Source organism: Ochotona princeps, chromosome 2, assembly GCF_030435755.1.
Source record: "Ochotona princeps isolate mOchPri1 chromosome 2, mOchPri1.hap1, whole genome shotgun sequence".
In the NCBI taxonomy this organism is placed as follows: domain Eukaryota; kingdom Metazoa; phylum Chordata; class Mammalia; order Lagomorpha; family Ochotonidae; genus Ochotona; species Ochotona princeps.
In genome coordinates, this window is record NC_080833.1 from 128,345,087 (window position 1) to 128,366,168 (window position 21,082).

The window sequence follows — 21,082 nt, forward strand, 5'->3', positions numbered from 1 at the left end:
GGTTCTCTTATCGTCGGTTCCTAGTGGCATTGCACAACATCACATGAGCATAGCCTGGCAGTGGCCAGTACATTGCACAAGTGGCTTCCCAGTGGGTAAGCTATCAGGACAGAGGAAAAGGGACCTGGGGCAGGGGGATGTTGGACGAGATTAGATGCCATTCCAGGTGCCTGACCTCCCAAACTCCTGGTTGGGATTGTGGACTCAGCAGTGACCCATCATGCCCTTCTACAGACCTTGTGTTGCTTTGTCCCTGCTTCCCTTCACTCCACATATAAGAGGCTCCATTCATTTCTGCTGTGAGTGGATGGGGGGTGGGGGCAGGATCAGCAAAGGGCTTTCCCTAGGGGAGGGGCTGAGGCCTATTTATGTATGCAGTGCTGAAATTGGGAGGAACTTGACTGGGTTGGTGACTTGGTGGGTCAGGAGAGCATAGGGGGATACTAACAGAGATCCTTGGGGTGTGTGACTCAGTGTTCCCCTCTACCAAGTATACACTTTACCTTTGAGGCTCTGAGCACAGCCTGCCCCACAGACCCATAGCAGGGGCTCCATGGATGAAGGTGTGAATAGATGAATAAATAAATGAAAAGCAAAATCTAAGGGCTCCTGGGAATTCCAAAGATCCAAAAGGAAAGAGAGGAGAGGGGTGTAAGGCAGAAGTCAGGGAAAGCAGTGCGTTCTGTGGTCTGCTCGTGCTTCTGTCCCTTGACGGTCCTCTTCCCTCTCCTGCCAGCCCCTCCCACTGCTCCCCCAGTTCCTTTGGGGGATGCTGAAGGTGCAGCCTGAGAGCTCTGCCTGAGGAACTCATTACAGACACTGTCTGTGGGGTGGGAGTCGTGCTGGAGGCACGGGATGGCGGGGGAAGGCAGCTCAGCACCCAGGGGTGTTACCTATTGAACATTTGGCTCAGGCTGGGCTGTAGCCTCCACAGCCTGCCCCTTGGGCTGGAGCTTGCTCCTATCCTGACAGTCCCCTCCCAGGGTAGGGCAGTGAGCTGGCGGCAGCCTTCTGGTCTTTGTGTGTACAGCTGGGGTGTGGTGGCCAGGGCCCTGACCGTGGTCATCTTGGGGAGGTCTCCTCCAGCCACTCATGGACCCTGGATTGTGGAAATGCAAACCCAAATGCTTCACAGCACAAGTGGGGAAACAAAGGCCCAAGGAGGGGCATGGCCTCTCTGGAGTCACCTGCTGCAGAGCGCAGAGCCAGGCCTGGCAGCTCAGCTTCCAGAGGGCCAGCTGCGGGCACACACCTGTGTTTCATCCTTGCTTTCTTCGGCTTGTGAAATATTTCCCGCAAAATGCAAGGACTGTGACTTAGATGAGCATCATGGGAGAAAACTGCTGTGCAAGCGTGTGTCATAGGAAGACATGAGCCTTGCCGCCGTGGAGGTTGGCCTGTTACCCTGGGAGGAGGGAGGGAGGTCCCACAAAAAGGCGTGCGTTGGTTGCCCAAAGGAGGGATCCATCTTTCCGGTTTTTTCTTAAATAATTTGTTGTCAAATTCAGGCTTGAGTTAAAACACAACGGTACTCTATCTGGGAGAACACGATTCTATGAATTCTGACAGAATCGCCCTTGCTTCTGTATGAAAGTGCCCGACCTGTGTCAGAGTCATGCAGCATCCTTGCATGTTGAAGGCAGTAACCGAAATGCTTGGCCGCACAGAGCAGCCCCCTGCTGCCAGGGGTGACGGTTTGTTTTTGGCCTCCAGGCTGGGAAACAGCACCGGAGTGAACATATGTCTTCCTCAGCCCAGGAAGGGCCCAGAAGTGGGTACCACTGTGCCCCCTGCCCTCTCTCCCTCCCTCTCCCTGGCTGTAGGGAACCGGCTGGATGAGGGCTCAGACATGGAGTCGGAACCCACCTCCCACTGAAGCGGAAGCAGTGTCGGAGCCGGACCACGTTCACGGCCGAGCAGCTGGAGGAGCTAGAGAAGGCCTTCGAGCGGACCCACTACCCAGACATCTACACCCGTGAGGAGCTGGCGCAGAGGACCAAGCTGACTGAGGCGCACGTCCAGGTGAGGGGTGCCGGAGTGGGGGTGTTTCCCGCTGCAGGTGCATTTCCCAGGACAGGGTAGGTGAGTTCAGGGGTGACCCCTGGAGGGGATGCTTGCTACAGCTGGTCAGGGGCCACACGGACAGGCAATGTCAGTGCCTGATGAAGAGTTCCCGGATGGCAAATGTTGGCCAACTGCAAAGGTGGACAGTCGAGGAGAGCGGCAGGGAAGGGAAGGCAGAGGGAAGAGGGGTCTGGGAAGGGTGTGAGTCTCGTCTCCAGCTTCTGATGAGATGAGGGGAAGTGTTCTAATTGCCCGGGCTTCCTTACGTAGGTAATGAGGTTCCCATCACCAGAAGTATGCAAGCCTCCCAGGAAGGTACATCCTGGGAGTTTGAGGAGTCAGAAAAGCAGGGGCAGACTCAAGACCTGGACATACCCCTGCCCTGTGTGTGGCTCCACACCAGCAGGGCTATGGGAGGGGCATAGGTGGGGAGAGCAGAGCTTTCTGGGGGCAGGGACGCCCCTCTCCCCCAATCTGGGCTTCTCCCCTCCCCCTGGGCTGAGCCCTCAGATTCCTGGAAGTGCCTGGTTGTGCTCTGGGTACTAAGTCTGTGCGGGTAGGAGGGATGGGGGTAGCCCAGCCAGTGGAAGGGGCTGAGGCTGGAGAGGGTGGAGGGAGAGCCAATGGCATGTGATGAATGACTCTCGGGGAACCTACTCTTGGCTCATCTTCTTGGTGGACAGGGCAGCAAGGCAGAGAGGCACCACCCCATGCTGCTCTCTGGGGGAGCTGCCATGCCAGGGAAATCGTGTTCCCTGGGCACCTGATGGATGCCGTCTGTTAGCACTCGGGCTTTGCACCGATAGCCTGTCAGAGCCTCAGACCACATGGCCAGGACAGCTCAGGAATGTCCCTGGGCTGCAGGTGGGCAGAGCTGGATGTGGTCATCTCCAAAAGGCCAGCATTGACTCAGAACCCAGAAGCCCTGGGAAGAAAGGGACAGTGAGCCCTCTAGGAGCCGACTCCCTCCATTCTCACTTCCCCTCCCCCACTCCAGCCTGGAGGCCCTTGACCACCTTTGAGGGAGAACCCAAGTCAGGGGTAGAGGGCAGGAAGGGGGCGGGAGGGGAAGGCAGGCATTAGCAGCCAGAATCTCCCCATCCCTGCCCCTGGAGGGTGATATCCTAGCCTGCCTGTGCCCCCAGCCTCCCCTGGTCCCTGTGCAGCTGTTCTGGGCACATTCCTGGGCTCTGTCTCATTCCCATGTCTGGCAGCTGCAGCTGGCTTCCCACCACCTTGAAGCCTGACCGCTCCTTGTAAAATGTCTTGCTGTCAGACCGCTGCTTTTATTGGCCCTGGGGGCCCAGAAGCAGATGTCACTAGAGGTCCCGACAGGGAGGGGTTTGGGAATGGAAGAGTAGCCACGCTGAGGATCAAGGCTGACCCTCTGCACTGTAGAGGACCCCATCCCCTGTCCCCACCTCCACCCCTGCATCTGCTCTCAAAACCACATACTCTTTCTCCCCACCCACCTCAGGCCAGGGCAGGGGCTGCTTGCTGAACCACAGAGCTTTCTCAACAGAGAAGTCAAGGAATGAACAAAGGCTGGTCAAGCACAAAAGCCAGAGACACACCTGATGGAGAGTTCAAGAGAGAGCCTGCAGGTCCCTGCCTCTGATCAGCGTGTCATGGGAACCCAATCAGCTTCCTTTTCTGAGACTTAGCGTCCTGTCTGTAACTAGGTGGCCACCAAGACCCCATAAGTGTATAACATCCTTCCTTGCTGGCTGTCAGGGGTGCCCATGAGGTGGCGAGTTCCCAGTCACAGGAGTGTTCAAGTCAGGGCAGTTTCAATGGCCCAGGGGCCTGGAAAGTAGGTTCCTGCTGCAGGTGACAGATGGAGCAGGAACCTGGGAGGTGTACTCCCCACCCCAGCATGCCTGGGTCTTTAGTTCTGGAATTTGGCAGTCCTGTATGTCAGCATGTGCCTGCTGGCGGCTCCTGGGAGGTGGGGGGGTGAGTGGATGATGCGGAGTTGGCCAGGCACCTCGGTGTGGACTCCAGCCTCACCGCTAGCCCTCTCTGCCTGTCTTCATCTTCAGAGTGGCGAGGATCACAGCAGTGTCTACCACTCTTGTGAGGAGGAAGTGCTTAAATGCAAACACACACACACAGAAGGTCAGGGGATTCTGGCCCACGGAGGGACTGGTCCCTGGGCTGTTACTATGGAAACCCAGCCTGCTCTTGGTGGCTCTGGGCCTGTTCCTTGGGTGCCCATTCATTGGGGTCTCACGGTGTGCCAGAAGCTTGCCGGGGGCACTGGGCACAGCATGCCACCACTGCTGCCATCGAGGAGCGGGCATTCCAGCAGACGTGGAAGCAGGTGGACATGTCCCAGGCCTGCTGCCTGCCCCTGCTTCCCTCCAGCTCCACTCTCCTCCCCTTGCAGCCTGCTGGGCAGTTCATGGGCCTGTGATTCCCTCGCAGACCCTTCCTCCACCTTTTTTTAGATTTTTTTTTTAATTTGAAGGTCAGTTACATAGAAAGGGAGAGAAAGATTGTCTGTCCGCTGGTTCACTCCCCAAATGGCTGCCATGGCTAGAGTTGAGCAGATGGGAAGCCAGGAGCCAGAAGCCTCTTTCAGGTCTTCCACATGAGTGTGGGGGTCCAAAGACTTGAGCCATCCTCTACTGCTTCCCCAGGCTATAGTCAGGGGGCTGGATCTGAAGTGCTGAAACAGGCAGTGCCCATGTGGAATTCTGGCACTGCAAGCAGAGGCTTAGCTCATAATGCCATGGCAACGTCCCTTTTCCCTTTTTAAAGCCCCCCATTTTCCCAGGGGCTGGAGGATGATCCCAGCCTTGTGTGTGTCTTCCTTGGAGGGGAATGGGTTCCTCGGCCGTGAGTGCCGTGGTTCTGAGCCTGTTGAGTATCTTCCAGAAACCGCTGCTGCAGGTCTGAGGGGTCCTGGGGTCTCCCCATTCGTCACTCAGCACCCGGAGCTGGGCAGCTGGGCTGCAGCTTGGATGCCAGTTCAGCCCCGACTCGGAACCTGCTGTTAACTTCTTTATTGTCTCTGGATAGAGCTCCCACTTGGCAAGTGCCAGGGAACTCGCTGGTGAGACAGTCTTGAGCCAGCCCCAGGGAACTTGCGCCCAGCCCGCCACTCTTCAGCCACTCTTACTGTGCCTTGGTGGGGAGAAAGAGCTGAGAGGCGCCAAGGAAAGTAGCTTCCTGGAGACATGGTCTGATGTGGTCATATTGGGACAAGACCCACATCTCTCTGCTCTTCTGTGCTACGTCAGAGGACCAGGGGACATCCCCAACTTCGTAAGCAGTCGGTGCCTGCTGAGCCCTGTGTCCGAGTTGAGTGTTAGGATTGGGATCCCACTTGGAAACCCAGCCCTGGCTTTCCACTAATTCCTGCTTGACCAGGGATTCTAGCAGGATTCTAGGGCCTGTGTGCCTCTCCGGGGGCCTCGGCTTCCCCATCTGTAAATGGGCTGCTTGCAAGAGGTGCCAAAAGCGTATCTTAGGGTAGGAGGAGTTAGAGGCTGGATTGAAACCCAGGAAGTTAGCTCCAACGTCCCTGCTCTCCACTGACATGTTGTATTTGGTGAGAGAGGGAAGCGATGGAGAAATAGGATGTGGAAGAAGAGATGGGAGAACTGGCAGCCAAGGGCAGACCTCCTCCTTCAGGAAGTCCTCCTGGATTCTGAGAGGTGCTGTTGGAATCCCCTCCTCATGATCTCTTGCATGACACTGCTGAGCTCACGGCACTTCTCCAGCAGCTGTGTGCACTGTGCTCGGGCAGAGGACAGCCCAGCAGCTGAGAGCCACTCAGTGCTGTTCTCAGTGTCTTTCTTAGCATAAAATGCCAGCAAGATTCTGAGATGAGAAGGAGAGAGGCCAAGAAGAAGAAAGGGAAGGGAAGATGAGAAGGAGGAGGAAGGCTGCTTCTTTGCAAAGAGCAAAGAGGGGCCACGGACATGAATACCTGATGGGCACAAACTTAAGATTTGTTTATTTGAAAGATGGTGCTACAAGCACACGTACACACAGTCATCCATCTGCTGGTTCACTTCCCAAGTGGCCACAATGACCATGGCTGAGCCAGTTGAAGCCAGAAACCAGGAGCTTCTTGCAGGTCTGCCATGTGAGTGCGGGGGCTCAAGCACTTGGGCCATCCTCTGCTGCTTTTCTAGGCGCATGAGCAGGGAGCCAGCCAGTTTGGAAATGGAGCAGCCAGGACTAGAACCAGCACCCATACAGGATGCTGGCATTCTAGGCAGTAGCTTGCTGTACCACAGCATCAGTTCCACATCCCAGTGTTATCTGTATTGTTACATTTAACAAAATCAGTGCATTCCACAATAAATATACAAAAGTCCTTGGATAAATACATTTAAAAAGATGTTTATTTTGGTGCATTTAGAAGTCTGTGCATGGGGTTTTCATAACAGGCAAATGTTTTGCTACAAGTCTTTTGAAGACCCCTGCACTGGCAGGCCATCCTTACAAAGAAAGACATCTGGGAAAAACAGGCGGGGGCCTGCGCTGCAGCACTGTGCACTAAGCTACCCCTTGTAGTATCCCATGTGGACACCTGTTGGAGTCCTGGCTGCTCTGTTTTTGATCCAGCTCTGTGCTAGTCTTGGAAAGCAGCGGAAGATGGCCCAAGTGCTCATGGGAGGAAACACAAAATAGGAACCCTCCTGGGAGAAGGCAGGGGATGTGCCTGGTTCTAAGTGAGGCGCACAGATTTGGGAACCAAGCAGGGGATTCATTTCAGCTGAGCCCCCGAAGCCCTGACCCAGGATGCCTGCACATCTGGGTGAAGGGCAGGAGAAAGGCCTGCCTGGTTCAGGCTTGAACCTCAGCTGTCTGTCCCAGACCAGCTATGTGGCTATGGGCAGGCTCTTTAGTCTCGGTTGGCCTTGGTTTCTCCATCTGTACAATAGGACTCAGGAAGAGGAATTTCCGAGGGTGGAGATGGACCGACAGGTGTATGGTTGCCCATGCAGGGAGGAGAGAGATTCAGAGAGGTTGGGTTGCTTTCCTGCTGCTGCTTCATAATCCCTGGGTGTGTGTTTCCTGTAGGCTGGGTCCTGGGCTCCACCTGTGCGTCTTGAGTTGCAAGGCAGGTGAGTTCTGGGTGTGCCACTTGCTTTTCTCCCCGGGGGCTTCCTGGAGGAGGTGGGGGAATGATACTTTGGGGTGTGGTCAGCCACGCTATGGGAAGAGCTCTGGACACCGAGGCCCACAGATGTCACTGGACCAGCGATTTGCCCTGTCCAGGGCCAAGCCCCTGCTCTCTCTGGGTCTCAGGTTCTTCGCCTCTAGAGTGGGACTAATAGGAAGAACTCCTCACTGGGTGAAGACAAAGGGAATGGCGTCCACTAGAGCAAGTGCCTGTGCTGCACAAGGCTGTGGCGGGGAGGAGGCGTGGCCTGGCACACTCATCCTGCTGGGTTCCAGCTTTCCACTGGGAGCCAGGCTGAGGGTCCGGTCCTGTCTGATCTCAACCCAACCCAACCCCCCAGGTCTGGTTCAGCAACCGCCGTGCCCGTTGGCGTAAGCAGGCAGGTGCCAACCAACTGGCTGCTTTCAACCAGCTTCTGCCAGGAGGCTTCCCACCCACCGGCATGCCCACGCTGCCACCCTACCAGCTGCCGGACTCCACCTATCCCACCTCCAGCATCTCCCAGGGTGAGTGCACTGCCCCTCCCAAGCCCATGACTGTTTCTCTGCTTTCAAGTGGACAGACAAAAAGATGCAACCTTAACCTTGAACTTTACGGCTCTGCCCACAGACCACAGCCCCTCCGCTGGGACCAGTAGGCAGCCTCCATGCACCTGTCTGTCCCCAACTTCCCACACTGTAGAATGCCCAGGGTCTCTCTGGGAATTGTATTGAAATATTGCTGGTGGAGAAGTGATCTGGACCTCCTCAGCGCGCCATGCGGCTGGAGTGGGGGAGGAGCTAGGAGGATCCGGGTGGAGGCCTGAGCGTCTCAACACCTGGGCAGCCATGCTGCCCGGGGTGCTCGGGTGCCCCGCCACCAGTCCAGCCTAGCACAGCCAGGCTTACCACCACGTACGTATGTACATGGGGTGAGTGGCTCACTGGCGGCCAGTGCGCCATTTGGCTCCAGGCTGCTCCTGCTGGCCGCCCGGCCAGGAAATTCTGGAATTTGATTTCTTTGATATGCTACATGAGTCACTCCATGCTGAACCCACAGTTCTCTGAGAATGTGTATTAGTCCTTAAGATACTCAATGGCAGTAAATCTTCCTCTGAAGAACCTGTAGTCACTTTATAGTGCAGATTACCAACACCAGTCCCTTCAAAAGCAAAATTCCTGGCTTGTCCAGCAGGATACCCCATTACCTGATAGAAGGATGGATCAGCAGAGGGGTCAAAGAAGGCAAGACTATGACATTGTCTGGCATTTGAGAACCATACTTGGGGCTAGAATGTGTCAGGTATGTGTGGACCAATCCCTGTGCAAACTCTGACCTCACTGGATGGTTTAGAAGGGCTGGTGGAGTCTATGCAGGAGACATGACAGTCTATGGGGCCCGCTGGGCTGACCCAGAGCAACCTCTGGCATACTTAATACTGGCTGGGAACAGGCCTGGTTGTGGAGCTTGGGGGAGGCCTTGGCTGGGTGGAGATTACCACTAAGGGGCGCAGGAACTGGAAAGGGGCTGAGTTGGGTCATAGTTGTAATCCCTTGGCACAAACATGGATTCGGACTTGATGCACCATGCCAGGTTAGACCGCAACATAGTTTGGTGCTCTGGTGGACCAGGGTAGATGTGGGACGGACTCGGCTAGGTTTCAATCCCAACTGAGCCATATATGAGCTATATGTGGGTATGGACGAGCCGTTGCTGGGCTGAAACTCTCAACAGCAGGAACCAGAATGGGTTGAAGAACAGTGCTGGCCAAAGGACCTGCTGGTATGCGTGAAGCCTGACACCAGGAAGGGGTCTGATGGAGGAATCTGAACAGTTCCTCTGACAGGACACTGACCCTAGAAATAAACGCTGGAAGCATGGAGGTTAACAACCCAGAAGAGGCTTTGGAAAGTGACCCACTGGCATACATCTGGCTCGGGTTGGGGGCAGACCAGGCTGAGTCAGTTCACGTCATCCACTGGCAAATCCGAGTGCTAGAACTGTGTGGGGGTCTGGCCAGTTTCGGTTGTGATAAAAACAGTACAAAACACAAAATGCCAAGGTGAAATGGCCTGTGCCAATAGGGAATGCAGCACCCAACCAGCACACCTCCCACTGGTTTAGGTGATGGACGAGTGTGTGATGGGCAGAGCCGGGAAGGGCTGCAATACTCATTGGTTCCAGTGGAGGTCGGGGCTGAGAATAGAACCAACCCAGGGGTTACAACCACCAGCTGATCGGGGTGATGGACTGTGGCGGGCACTGTGCTTACTAGTACATGTAGGAGCCTGGACTGGGAACACCTCAAAGTTTCTTTGGGGATTCCCTTGAACAAAATGGAGGAATCAAAACATTAACCAAGAAAAGATGGAAGATGGAGTAGATCAATCAACCACCTCAGCTATATGTTTGCAGCAAAAAACTGGACAAGGGGAAACTCTAAGATGGACTATGTCAATCAGTGGACTCTGCACCAGTCTCATCGTACCTGGATTGTTGCGGATGATATGTTGGAGCTTCTAACTGATCGGGGTGACGCTCTGATGGCTCTGCCTTCAAACCTGAGAGGGCCTCCCTAAGAGGCCATTGAACTTGACTGGACAAGTGGGATTCTGGACTCTGTATGGTGTGAGCTTTTAGTTAGGGAATCTCAACGGAACTTGAACTGTGGTTATGCATCAAGGTGAAGGAACTCACCATGGGGAAGGGTTTGAGGTGAAGAGGGAAGAATCCCAGTACCTATGAAATTGTGTCATGTAATACAATGTAATTAATGAATAAATAAATGGAAAAAAAAGAAATATTGCTGGTGTGCGTTTGAGGATGGAGCTCGGGGGGCGGGCTCAGGATTCAGCACTCTGCCAGGCTGTGGGTCCATGGACTATGCTGTGAGTATTGAAGATCGCAGCAGCTGGTCAGAGGGTGGAGAGCAGCCCAAGGATGCAAGGAGGCCATCAGAATGTCCTTGAAGATCACTGGCGCTGCATGGAGTCACAGCTTTTGGTGTAAATAAATGCATTTGTGGATTTGAATAGAAGAGACAAACAGATCTGCTAGTTTACTCCCCAAGTCACGCAAGAGTCGGTGCGGGGCCAGGCTGAAGCCAGGACCCAGGGACTTTTAGCCGGATCTTGCCTGTGAGTGGCAGGGGCTCACGTACTTGGATCATTCTTTGCTGCTTTCCTAAGCAAATTAGCAGGGAGCTGGGCTGGAAGCGGAGCAGCTGGGATTTAAATCATCACCACCCTATGAAATGCCCTTGGTGTAAACACTGACTTAGCCCACTGCATAGCTATGCCCTCCTGATGATTTTTAAATGAGAGAGTGGTGTGTGTGTGTGTGTGTGTGTGTGTGTGTGTGTGTGGTGAGAGGATATGGAATAATTATTTTAGATTAAATTGGTCTCTAATTGGTGCCCAATAAAAGTTTACAAAAAGGCTTTAATAATGTTCTGCAAGTTTTGCTGCTCTAATGAAGCAGAACTGCTAGGAACAGAAACAGCTGTGCAAACTCTGGTCCTGTCTGTTCCAGGTGTGGCTTCTGGATGAGCTACTGGGTGCTAAGCATTGAGGCAATGAGCGGGTACACAGTGACGGTGTGGCTGCCAGGCAGGACCAGGCAGTCCCTAGTTCCCGGTTGCCAGTGGGCCGCTCCCATCCCACATGCCTGGCAGAGAAGGCTTGTGGCTTGCCTGTGCCGGCCCATGTAGGAAGCCCCATGCTCAAGATTTCTCTTGGGTGTCTCCACAGACGGGGGCAGCACAGTGCACCGGCCCCAGCCCCTCCCACCATCCACCATGCACCAGGGTGGGTTGGCTGCAGCTGCGGCAGCTGCTGACACCAGCTCAGCATATGGAGCCCGCCACAGCTTCTCCAGCTACTCTGACAGCTTCATGAACCCGGCGGCGACCTCCAACCACATGAATCCAGTCAACAACGGCCTGTATCCCCAGCTAGGTGGCTGCCCTTCTACCCTGGGTCACCTTGCCAGACACCGTTGCCAGCCTGGCCAGCCCTATTACACACAGGTGCCTGTCAGAATTCTCTGGTCCCTGTGGAACCATTGATTCTTGGTACCTTTTTAAAAAGATGTCTTTATATATTTGAAAGGCAGAGTGACAGGAGAGGGAGAAATAGATTTTCCACCTGCTGGTTCACTTCCCAAATGATACAACAGTTAGGGCTGGGCAAAGGCCAAAACCAGCAGCCAGGGACTTCTCAGGGTCTCCTATGTGAGTAGCACATGGACCATCTTCTGTTGCCTCCCTGGATCAGAAGTGGAGAGACCGACTTGAACCTGTACTCTGAAATGTGATGCTGATGTCCCAAACAAAGGTTTAACATGCTGAGCTGTGATGCTGGCTCCTGGCTCTTGATACCTAGGAGAGGTTTGGGTGGGATGTGGGGATGCCCCCTTCGTCTTCAGTTTTTTGCACCCATGATCCTTTGCCTTGAGTTTGTCTTCCTCAAGCTGCCAAGTGGAAGCTTGTGTATCAGTATTTCTCACCATGCAGAGAGAGAGAGAGAGGGAGATTATATTGGAAACTTGCACTTGGCATGATGGCACCCCATTTAGAAAGCTGGCTAGCGCCCACCTCCGACTGTAAGGTCTGTACACACCAGGCATTTTCAGATGGGTGGTGGCTGCCACACATCATTTCCTGTCTGACGCCAACTATGTTTAAAGATTCGTCCTCTAGCCGAGTCCTTTCTGTGCCCCATCTGCTGCATTTCCAGAGGGAACCGATCCATGGTGAAGGCAGGGCCCGGGTCTGTTGGTGGAGCCCAGTCCCAAAGGGAATCAGCTGGGATTCACTCTGATTGGATCTTCGCAAGTCTGTTCCCTGGATGTGATTGGCTGAGTTGCTTACTGCCTCCTGGTGTTTCTTGAAGCCTCAGGACCTGCCTGCAGGATTCAGTAGGGTGGTTCTGGGGCTTGGGGGGTCTGTCTGGTACATTTGGGGAGCAGACCCAGGAATGGATTTGAGGAGATGATGATCTCATTCATGTGACGCCAGCAGGGTCTGTAATATCCAGTGTTGGGGGAGGGTGAGAAATCAATTGTGAGGTTGCCTCATCTGCCAACTCCACATGTGTGCAGTTGGGAGTGTGCTACCTGCCATGCCACCTGCTCTGCACTGCACGCCTTGTTGTAAGAGGTGAGCCCTTTGGGGTGGGTGCAATCCCAGCTCCGCTGTGCAGGGCCTCGGCTTGTTGCCTGCTAAACACCTCTTAACCAGGAGTGTTTGCATCATTGAATGAACTCAAAGTCAAGCAAAAGCTCTCTCGTCCTGCTGCACAACATAGTTAATCTAGGAAACTCACTGCCTAGCTATAAGAAAGTCCAGTGGGAGCCACAAGCTACACCCTGTGGGCCACATCTACCCAGTGGCCTGCTTTGTTGATAAAGTTCTATTGGTGCACAGCTAGGTCTATTCACAAGGGGTGCTTTGGTGCTGTCACACCAAGCTTGGTTCCCAAAGAGACCTTTTGTGCACAAAATCTGAAATAGTTACAGGCTGATCCTTAGAAGAAAAAAGTGCCAATGCTGTTGCAAAATGTTGTGTGATTGGCTGAGTTGCTCACTGCCTTCTGGTACTTTCTGGTACTTTCTTGGGCCAGCTCTTCACTGCCAGGGTGAGCCCATGTGGCAGAGGGCTTACTGCATCTCTGTCCCTGGTGGGAAGACCTAGAGCACATTCCTTCCACTCTGTGCTTCGGTCTCTTGTCCCTGGAAGGTGACTCATTGGAATGTGACTCAGCCCCCCCACACCAGAGGGAGAGCCTTAGAAGCCCTTAGCTTGGGCAAGGAGGGGGCACCTGATGGCAATGCCCCCTGGGATCCCTGTGACAGCCTCATGCCACTGGCTGGCCTTGCCAGGTCACCCCCACTCTTACTAGGGTCCCACAGGCCAGAACGTTTTCTCAAGGGCACCGACTAACTGGGTTGCTTTGGGTTTAAGGTTATGGCTTCCGTCTCATGTGTCCAAGAATCAGACAAGCTGACTTTTGAGGGGACACAGTCCGGGCCTGGCTTTGTGGTATGGAGCAAGTGCTAGTGACAGCCTCACAGAGCCGAGTCCCTTTGGGCAGCTGTCTCCCTCAATGGACCAGGCGCTGGTCCACACTGGCCAGGCCGGAGCGAGCTATCCAGGGTGCGGATGCCTTGCTCCCAGCCTGTCCCCTTGTGGTCTGCAGTTTATTCCCCAAAACAAGATTTTTAATCCCTGGGCAGAGGAAATATTAGATTAGAGGTCTCAGGCTTCCTGAATGGGGTTTAGGAATGGGATTAAAGGGGGAAGAGGAGGGAAAAACACGCATGGGTGTAAGCAGGTGGATTGAGGTGGGAGAAGGCACCCTGATCTTGGGGTTTGAAGGCTTTGGAGTGGGGTGTTGTGTTTGGTTTGCTGTGTCTGGGAATCCTTGGGACTGACTTTCATGCATTGCCATGCCCAGCATCTCCCTAACCCCAGATACTTCCCCCTTCCCCATTGGGGACCAGGGGCTGGCAGCACATGATGAACTGGGGACCCTGAAGGTTTGCCACCACAGGTGTGACTGGGGCAAGGGAAGCTGGAGGTGAGCAACTGCCTTGCCTCTCCACATCCTCTCTTCCCGACAGCAGGGTCTCCCTGAGCCTCTGCGAATGACTGACAGGAAGAGGATGGCCTTTGCACTTGGGGTACGTCCCTTTCCCAGGATTCCAAGTGGCCCACACTCTCACAGGAGAGCTTGGACCTTGAAACCTGAGGGAGATTTTGTTCTTGTAAAAGCCAAGAGGGGCTGCAGCTGGGGGTATGAAGCTGGGGCTCTCAGAGCACCTGGCAAGACCCAATAGCGGCTTACAGATGCACCTGGGGAAGCATGCCCCTCCCAAGGGTGGCCTCAGGTCCTTGTCTCAAACCAGCGTGGGGAATAGAGACTGCTCAGCCTCTGGGGTCCATGGAGAGACTGCCCAACAAGACTTGTCGGAAAAGCATGTAGTCCCTTAGCTCTGAGCCTGTGCCCTGAGTACCTTGTGCCAGGCTGTGTCCCAGGTGCTTGGCATGAAGTCCATGGACATCAGACAAAACCTCCCTTGCTAGTGGCACTCACAGGATAGACAATCAACACGGTCACAAAGCAGTCTACCCAGTGTGCTGAACGCCGACGTCAACAAGGGGGAGTCCTGTGGTGTCCAGACCTGGTTCTGAGCATTTTGTAGTTGGTCATCTATCTGCATACAGGGTCACAAATGAGGCCCAGTCCTGCCACAGATCTGACCTTTCACCTCAGTGGAGGGAGGAGCCCATTCCGTCACTTTCGGGGAGAGACCAGGGACATGATTGAGTCACAGGGTAGAGCTCGGTCGTTCCCCCCGTAATCCTCACAGCCCCCACACTGCAGCCTTCTGAGACCAGGGACCCAGTGCTGTATCCGTGGAGAAGCCCTGTCCATGCACTGGTTTCCCCTGCAGAGAGCAAGGCAAGGCGGCTTGCCCGTGTTGGCACCTGGCCTGTTCCGGACCCCTGCCCCGTACGCTCGCCTCTGCTTTTGGTTGAGGCTTACTGCTTGCTTGGCAAATGATTCCTGCAAGGCAACTCAGGGCAGCTGAGGACAAAGGATGCCCTATGTGACATGGATATTTTGAGTATCACGGTCCCAGCAGACTGACCACTGCATACCAATCCCTGTCCAGGAATGGCAAGCAGGACACTCTCTGAGTGGGGTGGGGCGATGGCAGATGAGTCCAGGATGTGTCAGATGTGTCTGATGGCAGAGATACTGTCCTGTCTTGGAGAGTTTCCAGGGGCAGTTTCAGCACACCCATGGGTGCAGGATCTTACATCAGCACCTGCTTGTAGCAGGCATTCAGGCCCACAATAGTTCTGCACCTGGGGAAGCCCAGTGAGGCTGTGGGACTTGCTGAAGGCCACAGAGTTCATGAGTGGCAGGGATGGGACGCCACCAGCTGGGAGCCACACGGTCTCTGAACCCGCGGCAGGGTAAGAGGGGCCCTAAGTGATGCCCTCACATGCTGGGCACCACGGAGTCCCTATGTGCCTCCTCCTCTCCTCTCTTCTCCTTTGTTCCCGCCCCATTAAGGGATGACACTGCTTCCGTAATAAGCATTTAAAATGAGTATTGCTGGACCAGGGACGAGGAAGGAGGAGGGAGTGAGAGATTTGTAGGCAGGAAGATGGGGAGGGGGATCGTGGGGTGTTAAATAGCCCAGAATTTTTAAAAAACTGATGCAAATCATTGGTAGGAGAGAAAATTATGTGCAATTACGTTGTGATATTGGAGGGTTTTTGCCTAGCCCAGGCAACAAGATCTCATTAACAAGCAGAAAATAAGATTGAAATGGTGTGTAAAAGAGCTGAAAAATGAATTTGAATGCTGCGTTTGTCCACAATTACCCCGCCTTCACACATATTTTATTGCAATTTTTTTATTATTCTTAATCTCTGCATTCCTCAAAGCAGATTGGGGACATCCTGGCATTACCGGGGTGTCGGGAGGAGGCGCAGGGGATTTCCTGCCCCCTGAAAGGAGACCCCTTGTGCACACATCCTCCAAGACTGGGTTGTGGAAGGATCAGAATTCATTTCTCCAGCTTAGCAGGTTGTAGGAACACAGGGCTTTCACCCTGACCCATGCTCCCCTGCGCCCTGCCCGGTCTTACTTGTTCCTCCCTCCCTGGGTGACTTTCCTTGGCTGCCTGCTTGGTTCCTGCTGCCTTCTTGGGGTCTCCTTTAAGCCCTTCCTTCATCCAGAGGCCAGACTCTCAGGCTTTGCTCTGGAAGCGAGCCTGGTGCAAGAGAACCTGTGAGACACCTAGCAGCCAGCAGCATGGAGTCCGGATTCTGGTTCGGCCATGTTGACTGCTTTGCTGTGTGACCCTGGACACTTGCTTAGCCTCTCTGGGCTTCCTTTCCCTTGTCTGAAAATGAGGGTGGTACTCCCTCCTTCTCAGGAGGAGCTACGAGTACCTAGGGAATGTCTGAGTCAAGTGCTTGGGATGCAGTTGGTGCATAATGAATGTACATTCTTTCTATGCCCTCCTCCACCTTGGCCCTGGCCCCTAACTCTGACTCACTTCTCTTCTCCTCTCTGTGGCCCTCTTTGCGCTGCTGGGAAATGTCCCAGTTGGTCTCCTGTCCTGGGGCCATGCAGGCCTCTGCTGCCCGCAGGTCGAGGAAGAGGAGATGTCTTGGTGCAGGTGGAAGCGTAGGAGGAGGATCTCCTCACTGTCCCCACCCTTGGGCTGGACGAGGTGGACATGACTCAGGCTTGAAGGCCATGGCTCTGAGTGACTTTTTCCCAGGGTCAGGAGGAAGCTCACTAAGTCCACGCCCCATACACCCACGCTATCCATTCTCCCCATGGCTGGTGGGGTGAGGGTGGGGTGAGGTCAGGGCACGTTGGTGGAAGAGGCCAGGTCTGCGTGACTGAGTTTTCTTGGAGCCACGGCTAGGCGGCTGTTCTCTGTGTCTGCCTTCCCCACCCACTTTCACTCTGCCCTGGAAGAGTCCAGCTGCAGAGCCCGCCTTCCTCCCCCACTCCAGCCCTGAACATGGTGCACATCAGAGGATGCGCCTGCCCGGTTCACTCTGGTCTCCAAATCCCTGTCCTTTTGCTCCTGGCCAGGCAGCCCCAGACCACAGCTGAGCTGCCCTTGGCAGTGGTGACTCCGGGAGGTGGCTTTCATCCTGGGCCCTGGGCATCCTCGAGCCCGCCCAGGACAGGGCCTGCCAAGATGCTGCCCTGGAGGCCGCACCGCCTTTGTCCACGCTTCACCTCCCTCGGTGGGAAAGGCTGAGCTATTTCCCCTGGTGGTCCCCAGCAAGCAGAACCACCTGCCGGTGTCCCTCAAGGCTCCAGCTGCAGCCTGTGGGAGAGGCCCAGCCCCTGTGAAAGCAGAGCCCTGTTTATGTCTCTGGCTTCCTCACCCCCATTTCCTGGGGGCGGTGCAGAGAAAAACAGCTCTTCCTGGGCAGCATGGCTGGGCTGGGAGCGGGAACTTTCCAGGCCCTGCCCACATCGGGACGTGGGGGTGATACTGGGTGCCTTTGGTCACTGCAGGAGAAAGAGGAGGGCAAGGCTGGCCTTTCCTACTTCCTTATAGGGCCGGGGGGGGTGAGTGGAGGTCTGAGACCCCCTCCCAGTGCCTGAGCAGGAGATGGGGGTCTTGTTAGTGTCTGCCTCTGGACCACCAGGACCTCTGCATCCATTCACCGCACACCTGGGTAAGGTGTCGCAGGAACTCATCTCTGATCTGTCCCTTTGCCTGGGCAGAGTGAAGGCCCAGTTATACAGGCAGGGAGAAGAGCCTGCTTGGCATGGCATGGGACAAGTCTTGAGGTTTCCAAGTCTTAACCACTCTCGGCGTGTGATGACTGATCCTGGTGACATGTAACTCAGGATCTGGCACATAGTAGGCCAGCAGCAGCTGTCAATAAGCTCCAGGGTACACGGCAGCTCTGTTGAATCCCAGCTGTGTTTTGTCCCGAGAGGATTCACGCCATCCATGGGTTGTTCAGTTTGCACTTGACTGTCAGCATGTGGGAGCCCCTTTAAATTCTCTTAGGAACACAGCACACAGGGCAGCTGGAAAACATGCATGTCTGTTTGAGCTCTTGCAAAGTGTATTTTGGCGAAACAGACATCGCCTCACCAAAAGATCTGTTGTAGAAACTACTATGAAGAGTTGAAGGAAGTGCAGAGGGTGTGTGGAGGAGCGGAGGTGTGGCCAGGGAGGACTTCCTGGAGGAGGGGTCCTGAAGGGGAGTCAGAAGCCAGGGATGCTATGGATGCCACAGCAGTTGCTGGTAGAGAGGCATCACAGCAGGACAATCTTGTGGTCCAGGGCTCTAATTCTCCTCAGTCACTTACAGCTGTGTGATCACAAGCAAGCGATGCAAGCTTGTGGACCTGTTTCTTCATCATCAGTGGGGACCTGTTGTATTGACCTTGCACGCAGTGCTGTGAGAAATAGATGAGGCTGAGGAATGCCCAGGACGAGGCCTGGCATACAGCAGGAGCTTAACCCTGTGCCCATTCCCCACCCCCTGCTTCTCCGAGCCCCGAACAAAAGCTGGGTCATTGAAACCTTGCTGGGTTTCACTGTGTTTCTGAACCTGGATGTCAGGGCTAGTCCCTGGAGTGGGAAACCAGGAGACCTGAGCTCCCTGGGGCGCTGCCTGTCCCTGCTCTGTGCCATCTCAGTAGCTGCCTGCCTGTGTGGGGGTTCAGTCTCCCATCTGTGCAGTACAGAGATGGCCTGGGAGCAGCGCGCCACTGGTCCCAGTTGCTCACAGTCTGTGGGGCCTGTGCCAACACAGGAGCCCCAGTCTCTCGGCTGCGTGGGCAGGGCCCAGGCCTCTCAGGCTCTTGTCCTGCTGCACCCCATCCCCTGCCTCCTGGGGGCCCCTCCCTGGCAGGCCTGGGGCTTAATGGTGGCAAAGCTGCCTGCCTCCCTGGGAAAGAATTCAAATCTCAGATTTGTTCTTTCTGATTAGCACGAGGGCTCCAAACGAAACAGGCCCTGCAGATAGAGGGAAAGCAAATGGGGGAGATTAGCAATTAATACTGTGGGCAGACTCGGAGCTACACGGGCCCATCCCTGGGGTCCCTGATTGGGCAGGGGGAGGGGAGGCTGCTGGGATGGCCAAGCAAGTGGACGTAGGAGGCCAGGCAAGACCCCAAGTAGGAACATCATGGATGAGTTGCAGGCTCTGTCTCCAGCAGCCCTCTGCACCTGCTACTCCCTTGGCCTGGGGTACTTCCTCCCCACTGGCCATTGTCTTGAACCCAGTCCTACTTGGGTCCATTTCCTCGACCCCTCTCCCTCATGGTGAGTTAGCTAAGCTTTCCCCTGTATATTTGGTCATGTTTTCTATCAAAAGTACCTGTCAAATACCACTAAGTAACGATAATAATAACGAGGTTCAGTCTCCTTGAGCCCAGGACGCTGCCTGGATTAGTTCCCTCATTCTCCAAACATTCGTTGGGGAGGAATTATTTCCATCTCTCCATGAGGGGTGAGGGCAGAGGCACTGGCTAGTTTACATAATCCATCCCGGGTCAGTGGCTGACAGGCTGTAGGGCCTAGACTTGAGCCCGGCTTGTCTGGCTCAGGAGACCATACTGTCAGCTGGTGTGAGCTCCACTTCCCAGTGCTAGAGAAATCTCTAAGGGCCAGGAACTTGACCTTTAAGTTTGACCATATGCATGACTTGTAAGAAGCTGGGGTGCAAGGTCATGGAGTGGGTGGTGGTGGGAGTGGTTTCTAACACGGTCCCTCCCTGCCTGTGTGACTCCAAACAAGAGTTCCCCTGCCTCAGGCACCTTCCACTGCCCCACCCCGCCGCATAAAGCCAAGCTGATGGCAGCTGCTAGCACACAGAGCTGGACCGGGCAGTGGGTGTGTTCGTTTGGATGCAGAGTGTGTGCACACACATACAAGCACGTGGAGCAGCCCAGGCACCATGGGAGGCAGCTCCTTGCAGACAGCGATGCCATGAGGCTCAGGCAGGGACTGGGATGGGCCCAAGGCCATGGTGAGGTGGTGCAGGACCAGGGCCGGGGCCTCCTGAGGCAGCGTCCTCCAGCCCCATTCCCCTCAGCCTGGTGTCTGGCCTGCAACCTTGAGCATCTGTAGCGCCCCTTCCTGTTTCCCTCTCCAGGTTCTAGCCCTGCTCCACCTGAATCCCCGTGGTGGTGCTTCTCCCTCAGGATCCTCTCCCAGCTGTGCCCCCACCCCTCTGTCAGCAGGCACAGGTGTGTGAGTCACCCCCGGGGGGAGGAGGCTCTGCCCAGGCCATTGGCAGCTGCTGAGATGAGTCCCCTGGGAGATCTGGGCTGGTCTCCCTCGGGGCAGGTTGGGGACCTTTCCTGGGGACAGGCCTCAGTGCCAGCGTCCATTTCATTCTTGCCAAAACTTTCCCTGGGGCTCACTGATGGGTCTGTTTTGTACCCTGCCCCTTCCTTCTTGTTTCTCTTCCTCTTGCTCTTCCCCTGGACCCACCCTCTCCTACACCTTCACTCCTATACAACCCCCCACCCCAGTTCCCTACTCTCAGTCTTATCCTCACTTCCTGCCTGCTCTCTGCAAGCCCTTCTGTTTCCTCCTCCTTCTTCTCCTTTCCCCTTTTCCCTCCTAGGCGCCCAGCTCTCCCACTTGGCCCTGTGTGTGTTGCTAGGCTGCTGCGGGCACCGGGCTGGGGCCAGGGCTGGGGCCTGGCAGGGAGTGTGGGGGAGGCTTCGTGTTCCCCCTCCACGCGCTCCGCTGCTGCTGCCACTGCCGCGCCTTTGATCCATGGCCCGAGGCCTCCTGACAGTGGAAAATGCAGGGAGACAAAACCACTCAGTTAAAGTGATTCCCAACAACTGTGTCCCCGAGATAAGGATGCCCTTGGCTCGGTGGCCGCTTGATTCCCCGCGGCCCAGGCCTGGCGTCCCCGCGCCAGGCTGGGCCACAGCCGGGGTTGCATGACCTCCGTGGCTGCCTTGCTAGTGCAGGGGCTCGTCCCCACTCCCTGTGCTTTCCATATACCCCTCGGGCCCGGAACCTTCTCACCCCACCCTGCCCTCTCAGCTTCTGGTTCCTTCTTCCAAGACCCTCAAGCCTAGGCAGCCACATCCCCTGTTCTCCCCCCCTCTCCCGCTTCGCCCCCTCCCCCCCAGGGGCTGTCAGGTCTCAACTTCTCAGATCTGGTTCTCCCTGTACACAAGGCAAGGGCCAGGTGCCTGTGAATCTAGCCTGGCGCCTAGAAAGGCTATCTCGCCACTGTGGGCATGTCTTGGTACCTCCCAGCATTCATTCTGTTCCCTGGGCAGGTACACTGAGGGCACCAGGTGTTCTCTACCTGGCCCTTGGTCTCAAGAACCTTGCAGTATGTTTGACCATGGCTAT

The 21,082-nt window shown here is 55.3% G+C and overlaps 1 protein-coding gene across 1 annotated transcript in view; it reads left to right on the forward strand.

The window, feature by feature from the left end:
- The first annotated feature begins 1,651 nt into the window (after positions 1-1,651).
- LOC131478251 (paired box protein Pax-7-like) overlaps positions 1,652-21,082 on the forward strand; it is a 39,727-nt gene continuing 20,296 nt past the window's right edge. The window contains 5 exon segments of the mRNA XM_058656669.1: positions 1,652-1,694; positions 1,824-1,862; positions 1,865-2,022; positions 7,548-7,713; positions 10,936-11,128. Of these exon segments, the coding sequence (XP_058512652.1) occupies positions 1,652-1,694; positions 1,824-1,862; positions 1,865-2,022; positions 7,548-7,713; positions 10,936-11,128 (599 nt within the window).